The 20,825-nt window shown below is 63.6% G+C and overlaps 6 protein-coding genes across 6 annotated transcripts; 3 read left to right on the plus strand and 3 right to left on the minus strand.

The window, feature by feature from the left end:
* Positions 1–258: 258 nt before the first annotated feature.
* Q8F55_002279 (uncharacterized protein) lies at positions 259–874 on the minus strand (the record flags this gene model as incomplete). The annotated part of the gene is made up of 2 exons (XM_069350886.1): positions 259–426; positions 545–874. 2 exons carry the CDS (start codon positions 872–874, stop codon positions 259–261), a joined length of 498 nt encoding a protein of 165 aa, XP_069211272.1.
* A 298-nt stretch (positions 875–1,172) lies between these two features.
* Positions 1,173–1,909, plus strand: RPL10A (60S ribosomal uL1 domain-containing protein; the record flags this gene model as incomplete). The annotated part of the gene is made up of 2 exons (XM_069350887.1): positions 1,173–1,312; positions 1,369–1,909. The coding sequence occupies 2 exons, from the start codon at positions 1,173–1,175 to the stop codon at positions 1,907–1,909; spliced, it is 681 nt and encodes a 226-aa protein (XP_069211273.1).
* A 1,549-nt stretch (positions 1,910–3,458) lies between these two features.
* Positions 3,459–6,036, plus strand: Q8F55_002281 (uncharacterized protein; the record flags this gene model as incomplete). The annotated part of the gene is made up of 5 exons (XM_069350888.1): positions 3,459–3,994; positions 4,127–4,414; positions 4,452–5,471; positions 5,510–5,691; positions 5,732–6,036. The coding sequence occupies 5 exons, from the start codon at positions 3,459–3,461 to the stop codon at positions 6,034–6,036; spliced, it is 2,331 nt and encodes a 776-aa protein (XP_069211274.1).
* Positions 6,037–8,025: 1,989 nt separating this feature from the next.
* MSH3 (Mismatch repair protein msh3) lies at positions 8,026–12,052 on the plus strand (the record flags this gene model as incomplete). Its single annotated transcript, XM_069350889.1, has 16 exons — positions 8,026–8,060; positions 8,093–8,786; positions 8,824–8,852; positions 8,890–9,081; positions 9,124–9,659; positions 9,693–9,773; positions 9,809–9,855; positions 9,890–10,140; positions 10,178–10,562; positions 10,599–10,700; positions 10,743–10,807; positions 10,844–10,888; positions 10,924–11,361; positions 11,398–11,514; positions 11,549–11,681; positions 11,714–12,052. 16 exons carry the CDS (start codon positions 8,026–8,028, stop codon positions 12,050–12,052), a joined length of 3,489 nt encoding a protein of 1,162 aa, XP_069211275.1.
* A 126-nt stretch (positions 12,053–12,178) lies between these two features.
* Positions 12,179–15,943, minus strand: POL5 (DNA-directed DNA polymerase; the record flags this gene model as incomplete). Its single annotated transcript, XM_069350890.1, has 4 exons — positions 12,179–13,242; positions 13,280–14,231; positions 14,271–15,494; positions 15,539–15,943. 4 exons carry the CDS (start codon positions 15,941–15,943, stop codon positions 12,179–12,181), a joined length of 3,645 nt encoding a protein of 1,214 aa, XP_069211276.1.
* An 823-nt stretch (positions 15,944–16,766) lies between these two features.
* MIH1 (m-phase inducer phosphatase) lies at positions 16,767–18,921 on the minus strand (the record flags this gene model as incomplete). Its single annotated transcript, XM_069350891.1, has 2 exons — positions 16,767–18,326; positions 18,373–18,921. The coding sequence occupies 2 exons, from the start codon at positions 18,919–18,921 to the stop codon at positions 16,767–16,769; spliced, it is 2,109 nt and encodes a 702-aa protein (XP_069211277.1).
* Positions 18,922–20,825: the final 1,904 nt, after the last annotated feature.

The raw sequence follows: 20,825 nt of genomic DNA on the forward strand, positions 1-20,825 counted from the left end.
AATGGAGCAAGCGTAATGGAGACGGTCAGTCGCGTGCCACTGGGTGCAGACGGGTCAATCCGGCTGGGTCGACAACCGTCGGAGAGGCAACGGTTGGCGTCACCTCCTGCCTCAACACTCTTCCCCCTCCCTCCCTTCTCCCTCCCTCACACCCCTCCCCCTCCCTCACACCCCTGCCAGCTCCCCCGCGTAATGTCGAGTTGTACATGCCATGCTGCTATATGCCGTCTATCTCCCCGCGCTCGAGCGCTCGAGCGCTCATTTCCGCTCGCCCTCGATGAGGTGCACCTCGGCCTCGGCGCCCGCCTCGACAGCCGGCGTCTCCTCGATCCGCTGCATCTCCTCGCGCAGGCGGTGCAGCTGGTTGAACAGGTCGTTGCGCAGCTGGCGGCCGAACGGCGTGAAGTGCTTGCTTGGGCGGGAGAGCTGGGGCGTTAGTGGTGCGCGGTGACGGCTCGGGGCTGTGGGGGGCGCAGCTGCTAGCCTGGCAAGTCGTTCATGCCATTGCCGATGCAGTCGCCCCGCCCCAGCCCACCCCACTCACCAGCATGCCCTCGACCCCACCGGCCTTCTGCACGCTCCGGATATCCCTCGCGTTCATCTTGACCTTCTGCAGCATGGGCAGCGCGACGCGTTCCCTGCCGGTCGCGTACGCGTCCTCGTGCGCGATCCACGAGCGCTCCTCAGCGTCGGCGAGGAACGTGACGGGCAGGCTGACGCGCTTCGTGTTGGCGTGCCATGTGCGCCGCGTCTTCTTGAGCGAGAACGGCACGTTGTTACCCGTCGCCGGGGCCGGGATCGGGATGATGGCCGGGTTGCCGACGCGGTCGAGCAGCGGCAGCTTGGGGATGTAGGCGCGGGGTCGGGGCGGCATTGTGTGGGTCGAGCGAGGTGCTGCTGGTGTCGTTGTTGTCGAGATGATACTTGCTCGCTGCACTTTCAACTTTCAGCGTCGTCCTGCTCCGATCGGCGACCTGAGCCGAGATGCCACGGCACGTGGCGCGGAGTTATGCGCGGGGATATGGATTTTTGCTCCCGTCGCAAACCTGCTACAATGGCAGGGTGGCGCGGGAGCAAATTTGGGTGCGACGGCCTGCAGCCACACGAGCAAAGTTGACGACTTTGATGTCTGGGTGAAGAGCTTCTCTCATCCATCAAAACCGCCAAAAACCATGTCCAAGCTCCAGGCATCTAGCGTGCGTGCCAGCCTCCGCGAGGTCCTCAAGCAGTCCTCGCTCGAGGCCGCCAAGGAGGGCACCGGCAAGAAGCGCAACTTCGTCGAGACCGTCGAGCTCCAGATCGGCCTCAAGAAGTGAGTGTGGTTGGGATTTGGGCGAGTTTCGAGATGGAAACTGACGCGGCGTGCAGCTACGACCCCCAGCGTGACAAGCGTTTCTCGGGTACCGTCAAGCTCCCCCACGTTCCCCGTCCCCGCATGCAGCTCTGCATTCTCGCCGACGCCATGGACGTTGACCGCGCCAAGCAGCTCGACGAGGAGCTCGCCTTCATGACCGTTGAGGACCTGAAGAAGCTCAACAAGAACAAGAAGCTCGTCAAGAAGCTCGCCGCCAAGTACGACGCCTTCCTTGCTTCCGAGGCTCTCATCAAGCAGATTCCCCGTCTCCTCGGCCCCGGTCTCTCCAAGGCCGGCAAGTTCCCCACCCCCGTCTCGCACTCGGAGGACCTTGCCCGCAAGGTCAACGAGGTCCGCTCGACCATCAAGTTCCAGCTCAAGAAGGTTCTCTGCCTCGGTGTCGCCATCGGCCACGTCGACATGGAGGAGGACCACATCATGCAGAACACCATGCTCGCCATCAACTTCCTCATCTCGCTCCTCAAGAAGCAGTGGCAGAACATTGGCTCGCTCCACGTCAAGTCGACCATGGGCAAGCCCCAGCGTCTCTTCTAAGCGCTGCTTGGTTTTTCGGTTATGATGTCGTCGCCATCTCTGGCCCGCATCTGCAACGTTTCGTGACTTCTTTCGCCATTTCGACCTTCTTCGCGCAGACCTCGGCACAACAATACAGCAAAACCGGAGCATTCGCACGCTTATACCCAAGTCTCGTCTGACCCATTAATTTGGAGCTCGGGGACCGAGGGGAGCTGGTTGTGTCCTGCAAGAGGGAGTAGGAGTGGTTGGGGGGTTGAGGAGTGTTGTGGTGTCGGTTGCAGACCGACGATTTGTTATACACCGATGCAGGCGTTATTAGTACTGTTGTGGGGTGGGGCGGGGCGGGGCGGGGCGGGGCACAATCGAGGTGGCGACGGCGAGGCTGGACGCGACTGACTGATCAAGACGGACTGATCGAGTGCGGCACGCTAGCCGCACATTTCTGAGCAATCAGCGGGGTATGAGACGCGTCGCAGGGCGGTGGCACAAGCGACCGGCGGGGAGAGTCAGCAGCAGCACAAGCACGCCATGGAGTGTGCAGGCGGTGTCGGTGTCGGTGTCGCCGTCGGCGTGCCACTGCTGACAGATGCTTACGCTCGACGACCGCAGCAAATGCCACTGTGGCCATCGCCTCTCGCTCCGAGTTGTCGCTCACAGTAATGTAGTAATGTTCCTGAGGCGCTAATGCCACCCACTGGTCGTGATTAGGAATCGGCGTCGCCCTGTCGGCGGGATCCGATGGCCCCGCGCGCCTGTATTTAACGGCCAGTGCCACATGACGCGGGGGGCTCTTTGCACGCACGACCTTGCCGCTGCCCTCTGCTGGCCCCTCACTCACCGCCGGCCCCTTGCCCGCGCACCTGCCTCTCGCGTTTGGGGGTGTGTGCAAGCAAAGCAAGCAACTCGTCGACTGCAAAGTTTGCCTTTGTGTAAGACTCCAAGCCGCGGCTACGTACCAGCGGCATCGCCGATCGGCAACGAGTGCACCACTGCCGGCCCGAGGGCCTGGTCTCGATCTCTCTCTTGCGTCCCACCCCCACAACCGAAGTACCGACCGAGTCGACTCGGCGCCGCTTTCTTTTCGCCCTCGTCCGACAACTCGAACACCTGCATCGCGCATCGGCTTGCCGATTCATCAACAACAAGGCAAGCGCTGCTGCTCTCGTGCGGCTCGGCGACTGCTCGGCGACTGCGCAGCATCAACACCCGGCCCGACGCACACGAGTCGATCAGCGACTCCTCATCTTCGACTTCCACTCTCATCTCACCTCCCACCCGCCGACACATTCCGGGGTAGCCTAGTCAACTCGACGCGGCTTGCCTAGCGCTACCGGCGATAATTCTCGACTGCATCGACCCCGGCCCCGCTATCAGTGTCACGGGCAACGCTTACCCCTCGCCTCTTGCCCGCTCAGACATTTACCACACCGTCTGCTTCGGCCGACGACCATCGCACAAGCAGTCGGTGCGCTCGTCTGCTCGCTACCGTTGACGTGGACGCATCGTCAGCGACACGACAAACGCTCTTCCGCACACCTAGCCCGACGCCGACGCCGACACCGACCCCATGCAGCTCCGCAACTGGCCGTCGCCCCGGCGGGAACGGCGCGGCTCGGCCACGTCCAGCGCCTCAGGCCTCAGCGGGTCAGCAGCCGTGCTCGCGGCCGGCGCGGGGTCGATCCCGCCCTCAACCCGGGGCGCCCGCTCACCGAGCGCGAGCACCTCGTCCTCGCACCAGACCCAAAGCGCGCAGCACGCCCTCGACGAGCTGCGCGAGCGCACCGGTCGTCCGCGCGCCACGACCCAGGCGACGGCCACCACGCCCGGCACCACGCCCGGCGACGAGGTCAGCAGCCCCGGCTTCCGCGCGACGCAGTCGCTCGGTGCCGGAGTCGGCGCCAACGCCCAGACGGCCTCGGCCCCGCCCATGATCCGGTCCGCGACCCCGCCGCCGTACGCCCACCACTCGCTCGACCGCAGCCCGCTCCCAAACCCCATGGTGCTCGACGACCGCCCCCGCGTCCCCCCGCCAATCTATCTGCGCTCGTCGAGCATCCAGCCCCAGTCGCGCCTCGGCACGCTGACGATTCACGTCCCAGGATGGTGAGTAACTGGTGGCGTGTGCCTCGCGCCCCGGGGGCCAGAGTGTGAAATGGCCGGCGCGAGGTCCGAAATGGGAAGCGGGGGTCCGGACTTGCTGGTGGCGACTCGGAGCGAGCCACGCTGACAACGCAGGGGCGTCGCACTCGTCCGCCCGCCACGCCAGTACGACTTGCACCCTCTCGAGGCTGGGCAGCCGACGCGCGAGCCTCCCGCAGAGGACACGGTGCTGACTGGTACTCTCGAGGTGGTCATGAGGGAGCGCCGCCGCGTACAGGCCATCAGCGTCGGCGTGCAGTCGGTCGCCAGGTTGAACATGTGTGGCACTAGGGGCTGGGAGGAGGACGGCATCTTTGAACGCGGAGTTGAGATTCTGTCGGGGAGTGACGAGGACGGCATCTGGCTCGAGAAGGGCAGTCAAAGGTGAGCTGCTAGGCCCGGGATAGAGCTCACGCTTCAGCTTCTCATTCTCCATCTTGCTACCGGCAACCCTTGCAACCTACGACTACCACCAGTTTGGCCGCGTCTCGTACATCATTACCGCTCGAGTAGAAGGCGTTCCGGCATCTGGAGGCGTGTTTGGCAACAGGTTCAAAAGCCGCGAGCTTCCTATCCAGGGCGACATTCCCTTCCTCGCCGACTTCCAGGCAGTCATTGCGCGGTCGGACAAGATTGCCGCCGACCAGGCCGCAGGGCTGAACGGAAGGCCCAGAGCCGACTCGAACCTGTCCCCGAGGATGGGCAGCCTCGCGCTGGGCGAGGTGCCGGGATCGCCACACGCGTCCGACGAGCACGCCATTGCCTTTGGCGGCACGGACAGCGTCACCACTCCACCCGTTCGAGGACTGTACCACCGACGCGCAAGCGGTAGTGACGTGCAGGTGCCTTCATTGTCGAGTCTCGGCCGCCCGTCGCCCTTGCGCCGGGACACGGACACCGCCAGTATCAACTCCAACTCGGACCAGACGCGGTCCGAGAAGGCGGGTTGGCTGTCTGGTGACATTTGCGCAATGCGCAAGCTCAAGGTGCATGCCAACCCAACTGTCGGCGCAGGTGTGTTCCAGCTTGACCTCAGGAAGGAGGGCTTCGTCGAGGGCCTAGGACCGTGGCGCTTCTCAGCGACGTCGGACGCGTTCAGCATCGCCAGCGTCATGCTCGTGCAGTTGACCATCCCCAAGCCTGCCCCGACCTGTACCATCTTCTTTGTGCGCCTCCTCCTCAGCCAGAGCTACACGGTCGTGTCGCCGCGCACGCCAAACGACCCGCCCATCCGCCCTGAGGGACCCCGCAACCACGTCATTTACCAGGTCGGCCGGCCACACCAGCACGGCGAGAGCCGCCTCGGCCACCCTGTCCCGTCTCTGTGGCGTGGGCCAGACGCTGGCGGACAGGAAGGTGACTACCCTCCGAACGGATACCGCACTCGCGCCGTGGCCAGGTTGCCAAACCACGACAAGATCAGGCCCTCGACGAGCGCTGGGTGAGTTGGTCTCCCCTGGCACCCGCTAACTCTGCCAGAACCATTACTCCCCTGCGTGTCTCGCACGAACTCCTTGTTCGAATCTTCTACTCGATGGAGGGTGAAACGGTCACGGGCAAGCAGATCAGTGGGCCAGGCGAGGTTCGCATGTGCCAAGTCCGCCTGCCTATCATTGTGCCGTCGTGCTGCTGCTCGACTGCCGCGCTCAACTTGCCGACTTGTGAGTTGCAAGTCGCCTTGGTCCAGCTGACGCCCCGCAGACGAGTGTGCCAACGAGACGTCGGAGAGCGACAACAACCTCGACCCGCGCAAGCAGTGCCAGTGTGGCGCAACGTTCCAGGAGTTGAGCTCTGCGGCCGTGCGACGACGCCAGGCGGGCGAGGCCGACCCCGACGAGGAGTGGGCGCTGCACGCGTCCAACGGCGGCATGGGATCCGAGGCGCTCGAGCGGCACGAGGAGGCGCGCCGCACCGAGAGCCAGCGCGGCAAAATTCGCGAGGCGCACCACCCGCCCGCTTCTGCGTCTGGTTCGGGCGCGGGCGGCGCCGCTGGTGGGGCGGCATAGCGCGCGTGTGTTGTGACTGGGATTGTGAAATGGGCCTGGATTCGTGTGTTACTGGACTCGAAGGAATGTAATCTCTATCATGCATCGCATTGGCATGGCGGGGTCAACAAGTACGAACTGGAACCTGGCTAAACACAATGTGGTGGAAGGTGACCTTGTGGTGTGCGGCATAGTGTGTTTCGCGCGAGAAGCAGGAACACGCTATGCGAGAAAGTCGCCTCGGACTAGGCGGCACAAAACGGCTCGCAAAACGCAATATGGTGGAACATGACCTGTCAGCGGCGTCATGGCGCGTTTCGCAGCCTCGCCAGGACGCAGTGTCAGAAAAAGGTGACTGTACCGTCGCGTCAATTGCGTTTGTGGCACCTGGTTCAAACGCATTATGCGACCGCTGGGCGGTGGCTCTGTGCGTTTCGTGGCCTCCAGTGGGCGATCCTGCCGCCGAGGCGTCGGCGCCGTATTACGCTTTGTGCAGCAAACGAGAAACGCACTATGCGAGAAGGTTAACATGTATCTGCGTCATGTTGCGTTTTGCGACAGCCGCGAGAAATACAATGCAGCAATGCCACCGTCTCGTCGGCCGCAAGTGCATCCCGCGCCGCCTGCAGTAGCACCGTCCCCGAGACCGCGGCCTTCGTCTCATCGATGATGCTGCCTTTATAGATTCCTGTGCCTTGCGCGCCTTGCAGCCGTGCTCTCGTGGCTACCAGCCGCGGCCTGCCGTCTTGGCTGACGAGGGGGGAGGGGGGAGAAGGGGAGGCGGCGTCTCTCTACGTTGTCCTCTGCTCTGCTACTGGCCCCCACCACCCCTTTGAAATCTGCCGGTCGACCGGTCCCCTGGGTCACTCGGGGGGCCGAACGCGTTGGGGAGGAGGATGGCCAGGGCTCGAAATGATCTGCATGTGTGGCGAGGTCTGTGCGCTCGTCCACTTGGGTGACGGGCAAGCCGCGCACCACACAGCCACGGCGTTGTGCGCGCAGCGCGACAGCCGGAGACGCGGCGGTATGTTGAAGGCGGGGTGAGACGAGTGGGCCAGGGACGAGACAAGTGTGCCGTGTAAACAATCCCACGACGAGCGCGGTGCTGGCAAGGCGAGAGCTGCGACTTGTCCTAGAGCTCGATGCCGGGTGCGGCCTCAAAGCACATTGCCTTGTGCGTATATCGAGCCCATTAAACCGTCCACAGGAGTATGGGGGTGGGGCAATGCGAAGGAGTGAGACGGGAGGCGGCGACGCGCGGCGGATGAAGCAGGCGATGGTGGGCGGTGCGTGAGTGGTACTATGTGGGTGTCGGTTGTTGGGTGGCGAGCGTGAGAGGAGAGTGTTGACGGCAGTGAAGGGTGCATGTATGTGTAAGGTACGTTTTGCTGCAAGCGCTGCTACAAGCCAGGTGCGAGAGAGCCAGGCAGGACGGCGGCGGCGCGGCGGCGAGACGTGTCTTAGGGCTCGAGCCTGCCCACCTGGCAGAACAAGCTCCCCCGAACGTCTGGTCAGTTTGGCAACACCTCACATGTCTTAATTCCTCCTGAATCAAGACAATATGTGAGGGACCAGCGTTCGAGCCCCGGAAGCGACAATGCCGTATCATACCGCCGGTAAACATGGTTGCACCCGCACGGAGCGGGTGGCCGCTCAGCAGGATAACCCTCTGGGCGCGGCGGGAGTTAGCATTGCCAGCTTCACGGGGCTCGGGGGAGACATCTTTTGCATGCACAAGTCGTTTTAATGCTTGCAACGAGATGGGGGTGGGGGTGGGCGCGCGAGTGGGCGCATCTGTTCTGCACCTTGGTGCTGAGACATTGTTGCTCAACATCCAAAACGGTGCAACACAACACAAGACAGCCGCGTGATGTCATGCCGCGGGGCCCCAGTGCATGCCACGTGCGGCAGCCCTGCACACCTCACCCAGGACGACGACCTCCACCGGCGCGCCAAACTTGGACACGGCGGCGACAACAAACCTCTGTCCATCGCACACCCCCACCGACCATGCCTCCAACGCCGAGCAGCAGCAACCCGGCACAGTGAGTCGCAGCGCGAGCTCCGCTGATCCCAGGTCCTCGCTGCACAGCTTCTTCGCGCCCAAGGCTGACGCGAGCGCGGGCCGGAGCGCGCGCGACGCGGTCGACCTGACGGGCTCGCCGCCGCCCAAGCGCAAGCTCCCCCCCGAGGCCGCGAGAGACGCGCGCGCCAAGGCCATCCGGTCGTCGTACTTCTCCAAGCCCACACCAGTGCCCACACCCACACCCAAGCCCAAGCCCGCCAGCCGGCCAGCCGAGCCCAACGCCGCGCTCGAAACGTTCCGCCTCCCCGCTGGCGCGGTAGCCGCCTCCGCCGCGGCGCCCGGCGCCGCGTTCGGCGCGTTTGGCGTATCGGGCTCCGCGGTGCCCCGGAACACTGCCCGCCCCGAGGCGTGGCGCGTGCTCGCGGACGCCGGCGCCGTGCTCCCCCGCCGCAGGTCGCTCGCGCTTGACGAAGCGGCGGCCGCTGAGCTGCGTGGCGAGATGGGCGAGGGCACGCCCGACGCCGATGCGGACGAGGCCGCGGAAGAGGTGGGGAGCGCTCTCCGCGCCAAGTATGCCGCCGAGCCGAAGCGCGGGCGCAAGAAGAAGGAGGTCGAGCTTGGCCCTAGCGGCCAGACGTACACGCCGATGGAGAGGCAGTTTATGGACATCAAGGCCAAGAACCCCGACGTGCTCCTCCTCATGGAGGTGGGGTACAAGTACAAGTTTCACGGTGACGACGCCAAGGTGGGTGAGGGGCGTGGGTACGGCTGACACCCGGCAGGCGGCGTCCAAGGAGCTCGGCATCGTAGCGTAAGCCAGAGCTCGGCGTGTCCACCACTGACCCCAGCTTTCCCGATCGCAACTTCTACACCGCGTCCATCCCCGTTCACCGCCTGCATATCCACGTCAAGAAGCTCATCTCGCTCGGGTACAAGGTCGGCGTCATCTCGCAGATGGAGACGGCCGCGCTTAAGAAGGTCGGGGATAACCGCAATGCGCCGTTTGTGCGCGAGCTCACCCACCTATACACGGCGGCGACGTGAGCAGCTTACGATCAACTTGAGGTAGCTGACACACGCAGGTACGTCGAGGAGTCGTCCGAGCAGTCGTCGACGGCGCGCGACGAGCCGGTTAGACCAGGAGGCGCCCCTCCGCCGACCAACGCGCTCGTTGCGGTCGTTGAGCAGGGCCTGGGCGGCCTCGCACGCGACGACCGCGTGCGCATCGCCATCGTCAGCGTCGTGCCCAACACTGGCGACGTCGTGTGGGACGAGTTCGACGACTCGGAAGTGCGCAGCGAGCTCGAGACGCGCTTGACCCACCTCCAGCCCGCCGAGCTGCTTCTACCGGCCAGCGGGCTGAGTAAGGCGACGGAGAAGGTGCTCAAGCATGCGGCTGGGTCGTCGGGCAGCGCAAGCGTCATTCGCGTAGAGAGGATACACGACGTGCTCGAGTACAGCGCTGCGTTCGACTTGCTGACGTCGTTCTACCGAAGAGATGGCCAAGTCATCGACTTGGCTGCGGAGGAGGGCGACGAGCGCGACGAGCGCGGTGACGTCGACATGGAGCAGAACGCGACGCAGAGCGACTCGATGACCCTCGCGTCTGGGTTGCCTGGTGAGCTGGAGCCTTGACCATGCTGACCTCCAGCCGAGGAGGCCGTCCTCGCCCTCGTCGACTTCCCCAAGCAGATCGTCGTGGCGCTCGCCATCGCGGTGCGCTACATGAAGGGTGAGTTATGTTTCCACCGTATACTAACTCTCCAGCCTTCGGCCTGCAGAGCGCTTTCCGCCATCGCTCGTCGTTCACAAAGGTGGGTTAGCCCAGCCGGCCCTCCTAACCCCCAGTTTATCAACCGCGCGCACATGCTGCTCTCGAGTAACACGCTCGTCAATCTCGAGATTTATCGAAACCAGACTGACGGAGGAGTGTACGGCAGCCTGGTGTGGCGTGAGTCTGTTCAGTGTTGCCCAGCTGACCCGTCTCAGTTCTGGACCAGTATGTGTACCATAGCGACGCTGCTTACACGCAGCACCAAGACTCGTATGGGCCGCCGACTGATGCGAGAGTGGATTGGGCGTCCGTTGCTTGACGTCAAGTGGGTTGAGGCTCTTCGGTGTTCACTGACCCAACAGCGCACTCCGTGCACGGCTCGATGCTGTCGAGGAGATCGTGACCTGCAACACGTACCACATGGAGAAGTTGCGCAGTCTCCTCGTCAACATGCCCGACCTGGTGCGCGGCCTCACCCGCGTGCAGTATGGCAAGGCGACGCCGACCGAGCTGGCCACTATCCTTGTTGGCCTCGTGCGTGTGGCGTCCGAGTTCAAACCAGACGACGGTGCTGGCAAGCCGTTCTACTCTGAGCTGCTCAACAACATTTTGACGACGCTCCCGACCATTGCTGAGCCTGCACGCGCCTTCCTCTCTGCTATCGACCTCAAGGCCGCCAGAGCCAACAATGTGGCCGACCTGTGGACTGACCCCGACAAGTACCCCGAGATCCAGGACGCTAAAGACGTGCGTGGGCGGTGTGAGCGCGGTTGACAGCCTCAGTGTATCAGCATTTGCGAGAGTGAGCTCGCTCAGCACCTCAAGGAGGTCCGCAAGGTGGTCAAGAAGCCTGCTCTCAACTATGTGACTGTCTCTGGCATCGAAGTGAGCTAGGTTTTCCAGTGAGGTCATTAGCTGACAAGCCAGTATCTGGTCGAGGTTCCCCTCCGCGACACCAAACTCGTCCCACCAAAGTGGGTCAAGATCAGCTCGTACGTACCAGCGGAGGTGCACTGCTCACACCGTAGGACCAAGGCCGTCTCGCGCTTCCACACCCCAGAAATCCTCCAAATGTGAGCTCACAGTCACTGCACACAACTGACCTTAGAATCAAGGAGCGTGAGCAGCACAAGGAGACGCTGGCTGCGTCAGCCAAGCGCGCGTTCCAGTCGTTCCAAACCGACATCTCCGAGTGCCACCAACTCGTCGTCGTCTCGCGACTCATCGCCGTTATCGACTGCATGATCTCCCTCGCGTCCATTGCCAGCGGGCCAGGTTACACTAAGCCCACATTTGTGAGCGAGCCGCGACTCTCAATCACGCAGGGGCGTCACCCCATGGTCGAGACGCTCCGTGACCAGGCCTACGTGCCGTTTGATATTGAGTTCTCCGAGGCCGAGGGACGGTCCAAGGTCATCACGGGCCCCAACATGGCAGGCAAGAGCAGCTGCGTCCGCGCTGCGGCGCTCATCGTCTGCCTCGCGCAAATCGGCTCGTTCGTCCCAGCCGAAGCAGCCACTCTCGGGATCCACGATGCTGTCTTGACGTGAGTTGTGAGCCCTACACGGTCAACTGACAACAGTCGCATGGGAGCATCCGACGACATCGGCCGTGGGAAGTCCACGTTCATGGTCGAACTCTCAGAGACGAGCGACATCCTGCGGACCATCACGCCGCGGACCCTAGTCATCCTCGACGAGTGAGTGGTGGTGTGTCGTGCTCGCTAACGGCAGACTCGGCCGCGGCACGAGCACGTTTGACGGCGTGGCCATCGCGTACGCGACGCTCGTGCACCTCGCAAAGGCAGGCTGCAACTCGCTCTTCGTGACCCACTACCCACTCGTCGCAGAGCAGCTCGCCGCAGAGGTACGTCTGCTGCGCGTGCACGCTGACGCCAGTTCCCGGACCAAGTGAGCAACTGGCACATGGCGTTCGACGAGCGGCGCGCGCCCGACGGCCATGCAGAGATCACGTTCCTCTACCGTCTGGAGCGCGGGCTCGCCGAGGCGTCGTTCGGCGTGTGGTGCGCGCGCCTCGCCGGCCTCCCAGCGTCCATCCTCGACCGGGCCCAGTCCCGCGCCGACGACCTCAAGCGCGAGACGGACAACCGCTCGGCTGCGGCCCTCGCGCGCCGCGCCAAAGTCCTGCTCGACGACCTCGCCGCGCCCACCACCACACCGGCCAGCGTCCTCCGCCATGCCGAGATGCTCGCCACTGCCCTTGCACTTGTGCGATAGTGGCCATCATCGCCTTGTCTGCACTTACACCCACGTCTTGACACATACACCTACCCACACCCACACCCACCCTGCATATCCATACCCCACCCGCAATGTGAAACCCGATATGCATTATGCAGAACTCTATGGCGCCGACTTCACCTTCTTCCCCTTGGCCTTGGCCTTGTCGCCTGATGGCGCCTTGCGCTTGACTGGCTTGACAGGCTCGTCGGCGGCGTCGGCATCGGCCTCAGCCTCGGCCTCGGCCGCGTCGTCTCCGTTGGCCTGCTTCTTGCCGGCCTTGCCGGCCTTCTTCTCCTTGAGCTTGCCGGCGCCAAGGACGGACGCGAGCTGCTGGAGGAGCTGGTGGATCGACTTCATCTCCTTTGTGCGCTCGCCGGCCTTGATCTGCTCGGTGACGCTCTCGAGGCGCTTGACGTCGAACAGCGCGGCGACCTTGTCGCCCGCGAGCGCCTTGGCCGCGCGCGCGAGCTGCAGGCCAAACTTGACAACCTCCTTGAGCCGGTCGGCCTTCCACTCCTTGGCGTCGGTGGACGCCGCGGCCGCCTCGAGCGTGGCGTACACGTCGGACGCGGCCTGGCGGATAACCTTCTCAGCGTCGGCCTGGGCCACGTCGCCGGCCTTGACGAGCGAGCCGAGGTGCTGGAACAGGGCGCCGAGCATGGTGTAACCCTGCGTCTGGCGGTACGCGTTGACGACCGAGCCGCCGGGCGCGACGAGCTTGACGAGGTCGGGCGCGAGGCTCCACGCCTTGGCCGGGTGCCGGCGCACGTACTCGGCGACGAACTGGGGGCGGACCTCGGAGCCCTTGCGCGTCATGAAGTCGGTGAGGGTCGCGCGGTAGGCGTCGAGGGCGGGGCCGGGGGCCGCGCGCGCGACGAAGAGCGAGGCCGCCGAGCACAGGGCCGAGAACTCGGCGTTGGAGGCGCGCTGCGCCTGGCGGTGGATCTCGGCGAGGAGCTCCTTGGCCTTGTCGTCGTCGACGTTGGAGGGCGCGTGAGCCGCCTTGGCGATACGCGTGCGGAGCACACCGGCTGCCTTGTTGGCCAGCTCGCCCGATCCGCGGACAAGTCGTAACAATGGCAGGATGATGTCGAGCACCAGGGGGTTGGTCGCTTGCCTCCTGGCGTAGATGTCAAAGAAGTCGAGGATGCGGTTCTTGAAGTGCAAGGATTCAATTGCCGCGTCTGACGAGTTAGCAGGGTTCGTCGAGGTCCAACTCACGTTTCAAGTCGGAGCGCTTGTTTGTGGAAGCACGCTGCTTGAAGACGGCGGCGAGCTGCTCGTCGACCTTCATCATCTGGTCGTCGTCCCACACCGACTCGTCGTCAGAGTCTCCGTCCTCCTCGCCGTCGTCGCCGTCAAGGCCGACGCCCGAAACCTGGAGCGCCTCGGCCACTCGTCTCCTGAACTCGGGGTCCACAGTGGCGTTGGCGTCGTCGTCCTCATCGTCTTCCTCGTCCTCCTCGTCGTCGTCCTCCTCGTCATCATCCTCCTCGTCCTCATCATCATCCCCGTCATCCTCCTCGTCGTCCTCCTCGGCATCGTCCTCCTCGACAGCAGCGGCAGACTGCTCGAGCTGGACAATGAGGTGCTCCAGGCTCGAGGCGGTGAGGGCAGGCGAGACCATGCCGAAGACGAGGTTGGCCAGCGTCCTCAGGTCGGCCGAGCTCTTGTCGAGCAGTGCGACAAGGACGTCGAGAAGCGCGTCGGTCGGGACGAGCTCGTCGTCCTTCTTGCCTCCAAAGAGGCCCTGGGCAGCGGACACCGCCTCGTCGAGCAGGTCGAGGGCGTCCTCGACCTCGTCGTACGTCTGGATGATGAGGAACGAGAGGAGAATCTCGACACCGCGAGCGACATCGGCCTTGTCAGCCTTGGCGGCCTTGCGGACGGTGGCGACGACGGCGAGGGCGTCGGTACGGATCTTCTTGATCTCGTCATCAGCGTCGGCGACGAGCTCGGCGTGCTTCTTGTTGGCCTCGACGGCCGCAAGGGTGTCGAGCGCGCGGGCGATCCAGAGACGGCCCTTGCTGTCGGCACCACGCTGGCGGGCAGGAGCATCGCCCTCGGCCTTGGCAGGGGTGGCGTTGGTGGCCTCGACAATGGCCGAGGTGAAGCGAGCACGGGCAGTGGCAGCGGTGACCTCGGAGAACAGAGGCTTGGGGACAGTGTGGAGCTGTGCGAGTCAGTGGCCGTTCCTCACCCAACAACTTACAGCCTCAATGGGGCTCTTCTTGTCGGCCTTGCGGAGGATGAAGAAGCCGTGGACAAGGAGCAGGTCGAGGACACGGGCGGTCCACTCGTCAGCCTTGGGGATCGTGTTGTTGCGGATGAGCGCAGCGAGCTGGTCAAGCGCCCAGACACGGCGCTCGTCGACCGAGCTGAGGTCGCTGCTGGCCTCGTCCTTGCCGAGGATGAGGCCCTCGAGGTACTTGACGTAGTCGAGCACGCCGTCGGCGGTGAGGCTGGCCATGATGCCCTCGACCGTCTTGGTCTTGGTGACGCGGTCAAAGTCGGGGCGGCCGTGCTTGCCGACGAGCTGCGAGAGCAGGGTGAAGCCAGCGGCGGGGTTGGCCTTGACGAGCTCGTTGACGACGCGGGCCGACTGGAGCGCGGCCTTGTGCAGGTTGCGGTCGGCCGAGACGAGGTGGTTCATCCACGTGCGCATAAAGTTTGGCGTGAAGACGAGGGGCACCTGGGCAGCCGGGAGCTGGGGGAGCGCGCGCTCAAACACCTGGAAGCCCCAGTACTTGCGCTCGGCCGACGACGTGTTGCTGAACAGCGACTCGTCGACCACAATACGGAAGAAGTCCTGAAACGAGCCGTCCTCAGCCTGGCCGTTGAAGTAGGCCGCGAGGATCTTGTCCCAGACAAAGTGGAGCTGCGGCTTGTACGTTCCCGTGCGGTTGGGCTCGTCGTCGTCGTCGCCCGCGCCACCCTCCTTGAGGATACGGCCGAGGGTGACGAGGTTGTGGTTGTTGAGGAGGGGCTGGTGCTTGAACGTTGGCGCGGTGAGCGCCTTCCAGTCGATGTCGGGGCGGGCGGCCTGGAGCACGAGCGTGAGGGCGACCTTTTCTGGGCTCCACGACTTGTTCTGGTACACCGTGTCGGCGAGGTACTCGATTCCGTCCTCCTTCCACTCTGCGTCCGACTTGAGCAGGTCCTCGGTGGCGCGGACGAGGGCCCAACCCGCCGCCTCGGCGAGCCACGCCTTGGTCTCGGCGAGGGCGAGGAGCGAGTCGACGGCGACCTCCCAGTCCTCGAGGCTGCTGGTGGGCGCGTAGAGGGCGCCAGAGTCCGAGACAGCAATGAGGCCGAAGAGGCGGGCAAACATCTTGTCGCGCTCGTCGGCGCCCTTGCCACCCTTGCTAAACTGCGAATTCCGCAACACGAGCGAGATGACCTGCGCGGCGGTGACGGCTGGTGTGCGCGCGAGGAGCTGGGGGGTTAGCTGGGCTCGACCAGAACGGACGGCCAACTCACCTCGGTCAGGGCGACGGCAAAGCCCAGACGGCTGCTTTCTCGTGACGAGCTGAGACCGCGCACCAGACGCTTGACGCAGTACACGACGTCCTGGGCATTGTCGCGGGCGAGGATGGCGTCGAGGCGGGCCCCCTCCTCTGCGAGCGCGCCGCCTGCGTCGTCGTCGTCGCCATCGTCGTCCTCGTCGACCTCCATGCCAGACTCGTCGTCGTCGTCTTCCTCATCGTCGTCGTCGTCTTCATCGTCGTCGTCGTCGCCTTGGCTGTCTCCGGCCTCTGCCTTGGCGGCGACAAAGGCTTGTTGGAAGGCGTCGACTGACGACACCAGGTCGGCACTTGCACTCAGCCGTGTGTCTTTTGAAGACGAGGCCAAGTGCCAGAAGAGCGGCAGGACGTTTGAAGTCATGTCCGCTGTTTTGGTATTGTGTGATGTGATGCAGGAATGGATGTTGTGACGGCGTCGAGACAGCCCGCCAGCCAGCCAGGTCGTTGAAGGACTGCTCGTCCCGTGAACAACCAAAAGTCTCCAAAAATCTAAGAGTGGCATGTGGGGCTCCCGACGGAATCAAAAATTGTCCACTCGACCTCCACTCGACCCGACCACCACCCATTGTGGCCGTGGCTGTAAGTTCGTTGCCTGTTAACGACATTCATTCGATACCAGGAGCACATGTATCCAGCAGAGCTATAAAAACCAAGCAAGCGCACAAAGACACAGGTAAGGATACAGTCTGTGGTGTGGGCGCGCAGCGCGCAATGCGGAAGACTCGGTCGACACAACACAGTTTGGTGGGCGGTGGCCATGGCACCGCCAGGCAGTGGGGTGATAAAATAAGGGGCTCAAAGGTTGACCTTGCTCACAGGCGACAGTGTTGTGGTGCGAGTGTGACGCGGGTATGGCGAGTTGATGAATGTTTTGAAGTGCAGTGCAGTGTGTGTGTGCGTGCGGGGAAACGACAATATAGACCCCAGTTATATTGGCCTGACGACAAGGTCCAAGCGAATCCAGATTACTTGACAAATTCGTGTTGTTGTTCGTGCTCGTGTTTCTAGGCCTGGGGGCGAAGGCGGGGGCGTGCAAAAGAAGTGGCGGCACGATGTTATGATGTGGTGGTGTGGTAATGTTACAAACGAGTGTGGGCGTGATGATGCGTTTAGCGGCCGAGCTTGCAGGGTGGTGCTGGCCGCAGATCGTTTCAGTGTAGTTGGAAGGTACTATAATGCTTGAATTACAAGAGCGAGGCTCCGGCGTAAGAGTTGAAGCGTTGGAGGGTGCGCCCGGCGGCGCGACCCTTGGATGATCCAAAGATGGGCGCCTGGCCCATGGAGAGAGCGCGCGGGCACGGGCTGGCTTCGCAGCCCGACGAGTCTGGCTCGTGCTCCTCGGTAATGGTCGGGCCGTTCCCGCCGCGGCGCGAGGTAGCGGCCGAGGCTGCAGCGTAGACCAGCGGAGGGCAGGGCTGCGCGCGGGAAGGCTGTGATCCGGGTTGGAGTTCGCCATAGGTGAAGGAGCGGGTTCGGCTGAACTTGCGGAAGTCGTGCAAGTCCGAGTTGCGGCGCTCAAAGTGGCGGGGGTCGTCCATCGGCACGTATGACTGAGGCTCGCACCGCGTGGGGCACTTCTTGAAGAAGTCGCAGTAGCCACCCTCGAGAATGTACAGCTCTGGGTAGAAGATCTTGGGGTAGATCGAGTTGTTGAGCATGCGGTCTCGAGATCGAAGGTGCTTGGCAAAGGTGGGAGCGCGCTTGGCACTGAACTCGCAGTGGAAGATGAGCACAACCTGCTGGGCAGCGTCGGCCTGGCCACTACGGCTGGGCTGAGGAAGCGGACCGTCGGCATTGACGCCGGTGGTAGCCGTCAACAGGAGCTCGTCGAGCTGCTCCATGCTTCTGACGTTGATCGCGCCATCGATATGGCCACCTTCGTACTCATAGTCGAATCGGCAGTCGAGGATGTGGTATCGCTTCATGCCGCCGTTGTACTTGCCGGCGAGCAGGTCGGTCATGGTCTGTGGGGTGATGCGGACGAGGCCGTCCTCCTTGACCTTGTGGCAGGGCAGAACCTTGCCGTCGACCTCGTTGTCACCAAAGCCCGGCAGACCACCAGGTCCGTACGGGCTCTTGAGCGGCGGAGGAGGAGCAGTACTGCTGCTCGACGACTTGGCAGTCTTGAACCCTGGCGATCCATCGATGCGAGGCAGAACAGGTCTTGAGCCATGTCGACGCTGGTACTCTGCTGCGGTGGGATTGACCGACGGGGACGCCTCAAACTCTGACTCAGACTCGCTGCCGTCAGGGCCTGGTGTGTGCTGATCGGTGACAGAGATCGCCCGGCGCATAGTTTGGGGTCCCACGCGCGGCAATCCGAAACCCCTTGGTGGGCCGTAGAGAATCGGGTATGCTGAAGTCGTCGAGGTTGTGGCCCTCGAGCCGTCGGCTGGGGCAACCGGGGTGAGAGAAGGCCGCTTGGTGTAAGGGACGCTGCGGCGGGAGGCGACCGTGTTCGCTCGCGAACCGACACCGAACAGAAGTGCTCCAGAGGACACGACCTTGTCAGGGCGACTGCGCCTCGTGGACGGCGAGCTGGACGGAGAGGCTGGGGAAGAAGCAACCAATGTCCTCCTCTTTGATGGGGGCACAGCCGAAGGCGCGGCTGGCGACTCGCAGAAGAACGAGCCGAGGCCTGGTGATCCGTCCATGGACGGGGACTGGTTGACACGTCGTGGAGAGTCGACGTCCATCGAGTCGCCAAGGCCGACATGCCTTGGTGATTCTAATGTTGGTGCAGACTGCGCGCCTGTCAGTGCATGATCAACGCAACGGGTCAAAGCTCACGTCTCTGCGACCCATGTGGGGTATTGATACTCTTGGCGAGCTCATGTCTTCGTGAGACAGCGTCCACTGCATGCGAACCGGCGAGGCTGCAGTCTTGTTCTCTGGGACTGCAGGTGGGAGCATCTTGCCCTTTTCACCTAGCGACGGCTGGGCAAAGTTGAGGGGTCGAGTGTTGAGGGACAACTCTCGCCCGAAGGTCCTTGCTGGCCCTAGTGGGCGAGCACGGGTACCAAGGGGCTCAATTGTCCGGGCACTGCTGAGAAGCTGTAATGACTGCCCCGCGAGCTCGGGTCGCCGTGGTGGCTTGAGGACGAATGTTGGCGTGGGGGAGAGAAGCTCTGCGCCTCTAGACATGGATGGTGATGGGGGAGGAGAGTCGGTCGTTGAAATGGACATTGACGAGTTGAACGACTGGTCTACGTCTGCGGGAAAGTCGACCTCTGTCTTTGTAGGAGAAGGTGACTGGGTTGGTGTGGGAGATGCGTCTGGCGAGCCGAAACGGCCGCTCGGAAACGACTCTGCCAGCGGCGACGAGGAGAAGGCGTCCATCGTTACCGCAGCGGCTACGAGGTTGATGGCAAGCAGGGCGACGGCGATGGGGGTGGTCTTAGTGATGGAGAGGGTTGGAGATGTTTAGTTTGATGCAGCTGCACGGGCCTGTTGACTGATGTCAGCGATGGTGCTCTACGAGGCGTCGGTCACCCAGACTGAATGTGGGCTAGCTGCAATGTAATGTCCTTTGAAGGGCAGGTTGGGTGTGGTGCTGGGGGCTGGGCGGACACTCACCGATAGAGACATGGGCTGTTTTGACGATGGGGCTGCAGGCATGCCCCAGAAAGGTTGCTGTTGATGAAGCTCTTTCAACGACGTCAAAGTGATGGTCGACGACGACGGACGGAGTGAAGAGCTGCTGGGGTGGGTGGTGGGTTGCCTGGCAGGGTGGTGCGAAGGGGCTGGGCGGCTGGCGGCTGGCTGGCTGGCTGGCTGGCTGGCTGGCGGCTCCTGGGTGCGAGGTGGGTAGTGATAAATGAGGAGGGCCAGCGACGACAATGTAGCAGGGGCGACGGCGGCGGCGGGGGCGGCGGCGTAGATGTAGAGAGTCCTGTCGCACTGAGCGCCCGCCAAGGGGGTGGTGGGTGGGGTGGATGGGGTGGAGGGTGGGTACGAGTCGAGTTGTGGTATATGAACAATAGACGTGCGCAGAGGGGTGCACGGTGGTGGTGGTAGTCGTGGTGGTAGAGCAAGTGGTAGAGTGTGATGGGTGCGTAGAGTGGCTGTAAAGGAAGGGTCGTCGTTGCAGGAGTCGCAGGACAGAGCGGGGCGGAGGGGGGTGGGTGTGCCGGGTGCGTGTGGTGCAGGCGGCGGCGGCGGCGGACGAGGAGGGGGCGATAGGGACCTGGACAGGGCGATGTGGGCTTGGTTGAGTTTGGCGACCACCTCGCGACGACAACGAGGCAAGATCTTGCTCGCTCGGCGGGGCTCGAGCTCAAAAGTGAGGAAACAAGGGGACAATGGAGTGCACGGGGATGATGTTGGGATACAAGATGGGGGGTGGCGTGGTGGTGGTGGTGGTAGCGGTAGCGAGCGAGCGAGCGAGTGGAGGGACGAGATGGTAGTCTGGTGATGGACTGCGGCTGAGGGTACGGGCGGGTGCGATGACGCTCGTCTTTGATCTCTCTGGCCTGTCGCTCGTTGCCGATTCTTTCCCGATGCGTTGGGTCGGTGGGTGCGTGAGAGTCGAAGAGAAAGCAGTCGCGCGCAAAGAGAGTTTGCCCGGTAGGTTTGTGTCGGTGCGCTTGTTGCCTTGTTGCTCGTCACTGATTACCCTTCGTGTCCAAGACCCGATTGGGGATTCAGGACAATGGGCCGCCAAAAAGGCGCTTGGCTAAAGAGCGAGCGAGCGAGGCGAGGCGAGGTGAGGCGAGGCGGCGAGGCGACGAGGCGACGGGCGGCGCGGAGGCGTAGCTGGCGTCGTGGGGGGCTGCTCGCTCACAACCGCAGCGACGATCAGGCCAAGAGGGATAGTTTTGGGACTAGCGTCGAGCGGGCGGGGGGAGCAAGTTGAGCAAGTTGGCGTCCTTTTGTCGAGTTTGAGGCGTCTTGTCGGTCGGCGGAGGCGGCGGCGGCGGCGGGGGTCGAGCAACAAGATGGTCAAGAGCGAGCGCAGGAACATGCAGGGACGAGCGACGCAGTGGCGTCGTGCCAAAATGAGTTTTGGCAGCTCGTCGTCGTCTCCGTCTCCACCGGCGGGGCGGGCGAGCAGCACCAGGCGGCAGGGGCTAAACTGCCTAGGCTGTAGTATGCAGCGGCGGCAGTTTCGAGTCGCCGGGGTGCCGCTGGAGCAGGAGCTGGAGCACGAGCAGGGGACAAGGTCGGGGTGACGACAGGCGGCCAGGGTACGCCGTCGCATTGGACGGGACCTCGAGCTTTGACGCGACTGCTTTTGGTTCCCG

This window comes from Vanrija albida (genome assembly GCF_041260175.1).
Source record: "Vanrija albida strain AlHP1 chromosome Unknown contig_2, whole genome shotgun sequence".
NCBI lineage: Eukaryota > Fungi > Basidiomycota > Tremellomycetes > Trichosporonales > Trichosporonaceae > Vanrija > Vanrija albida.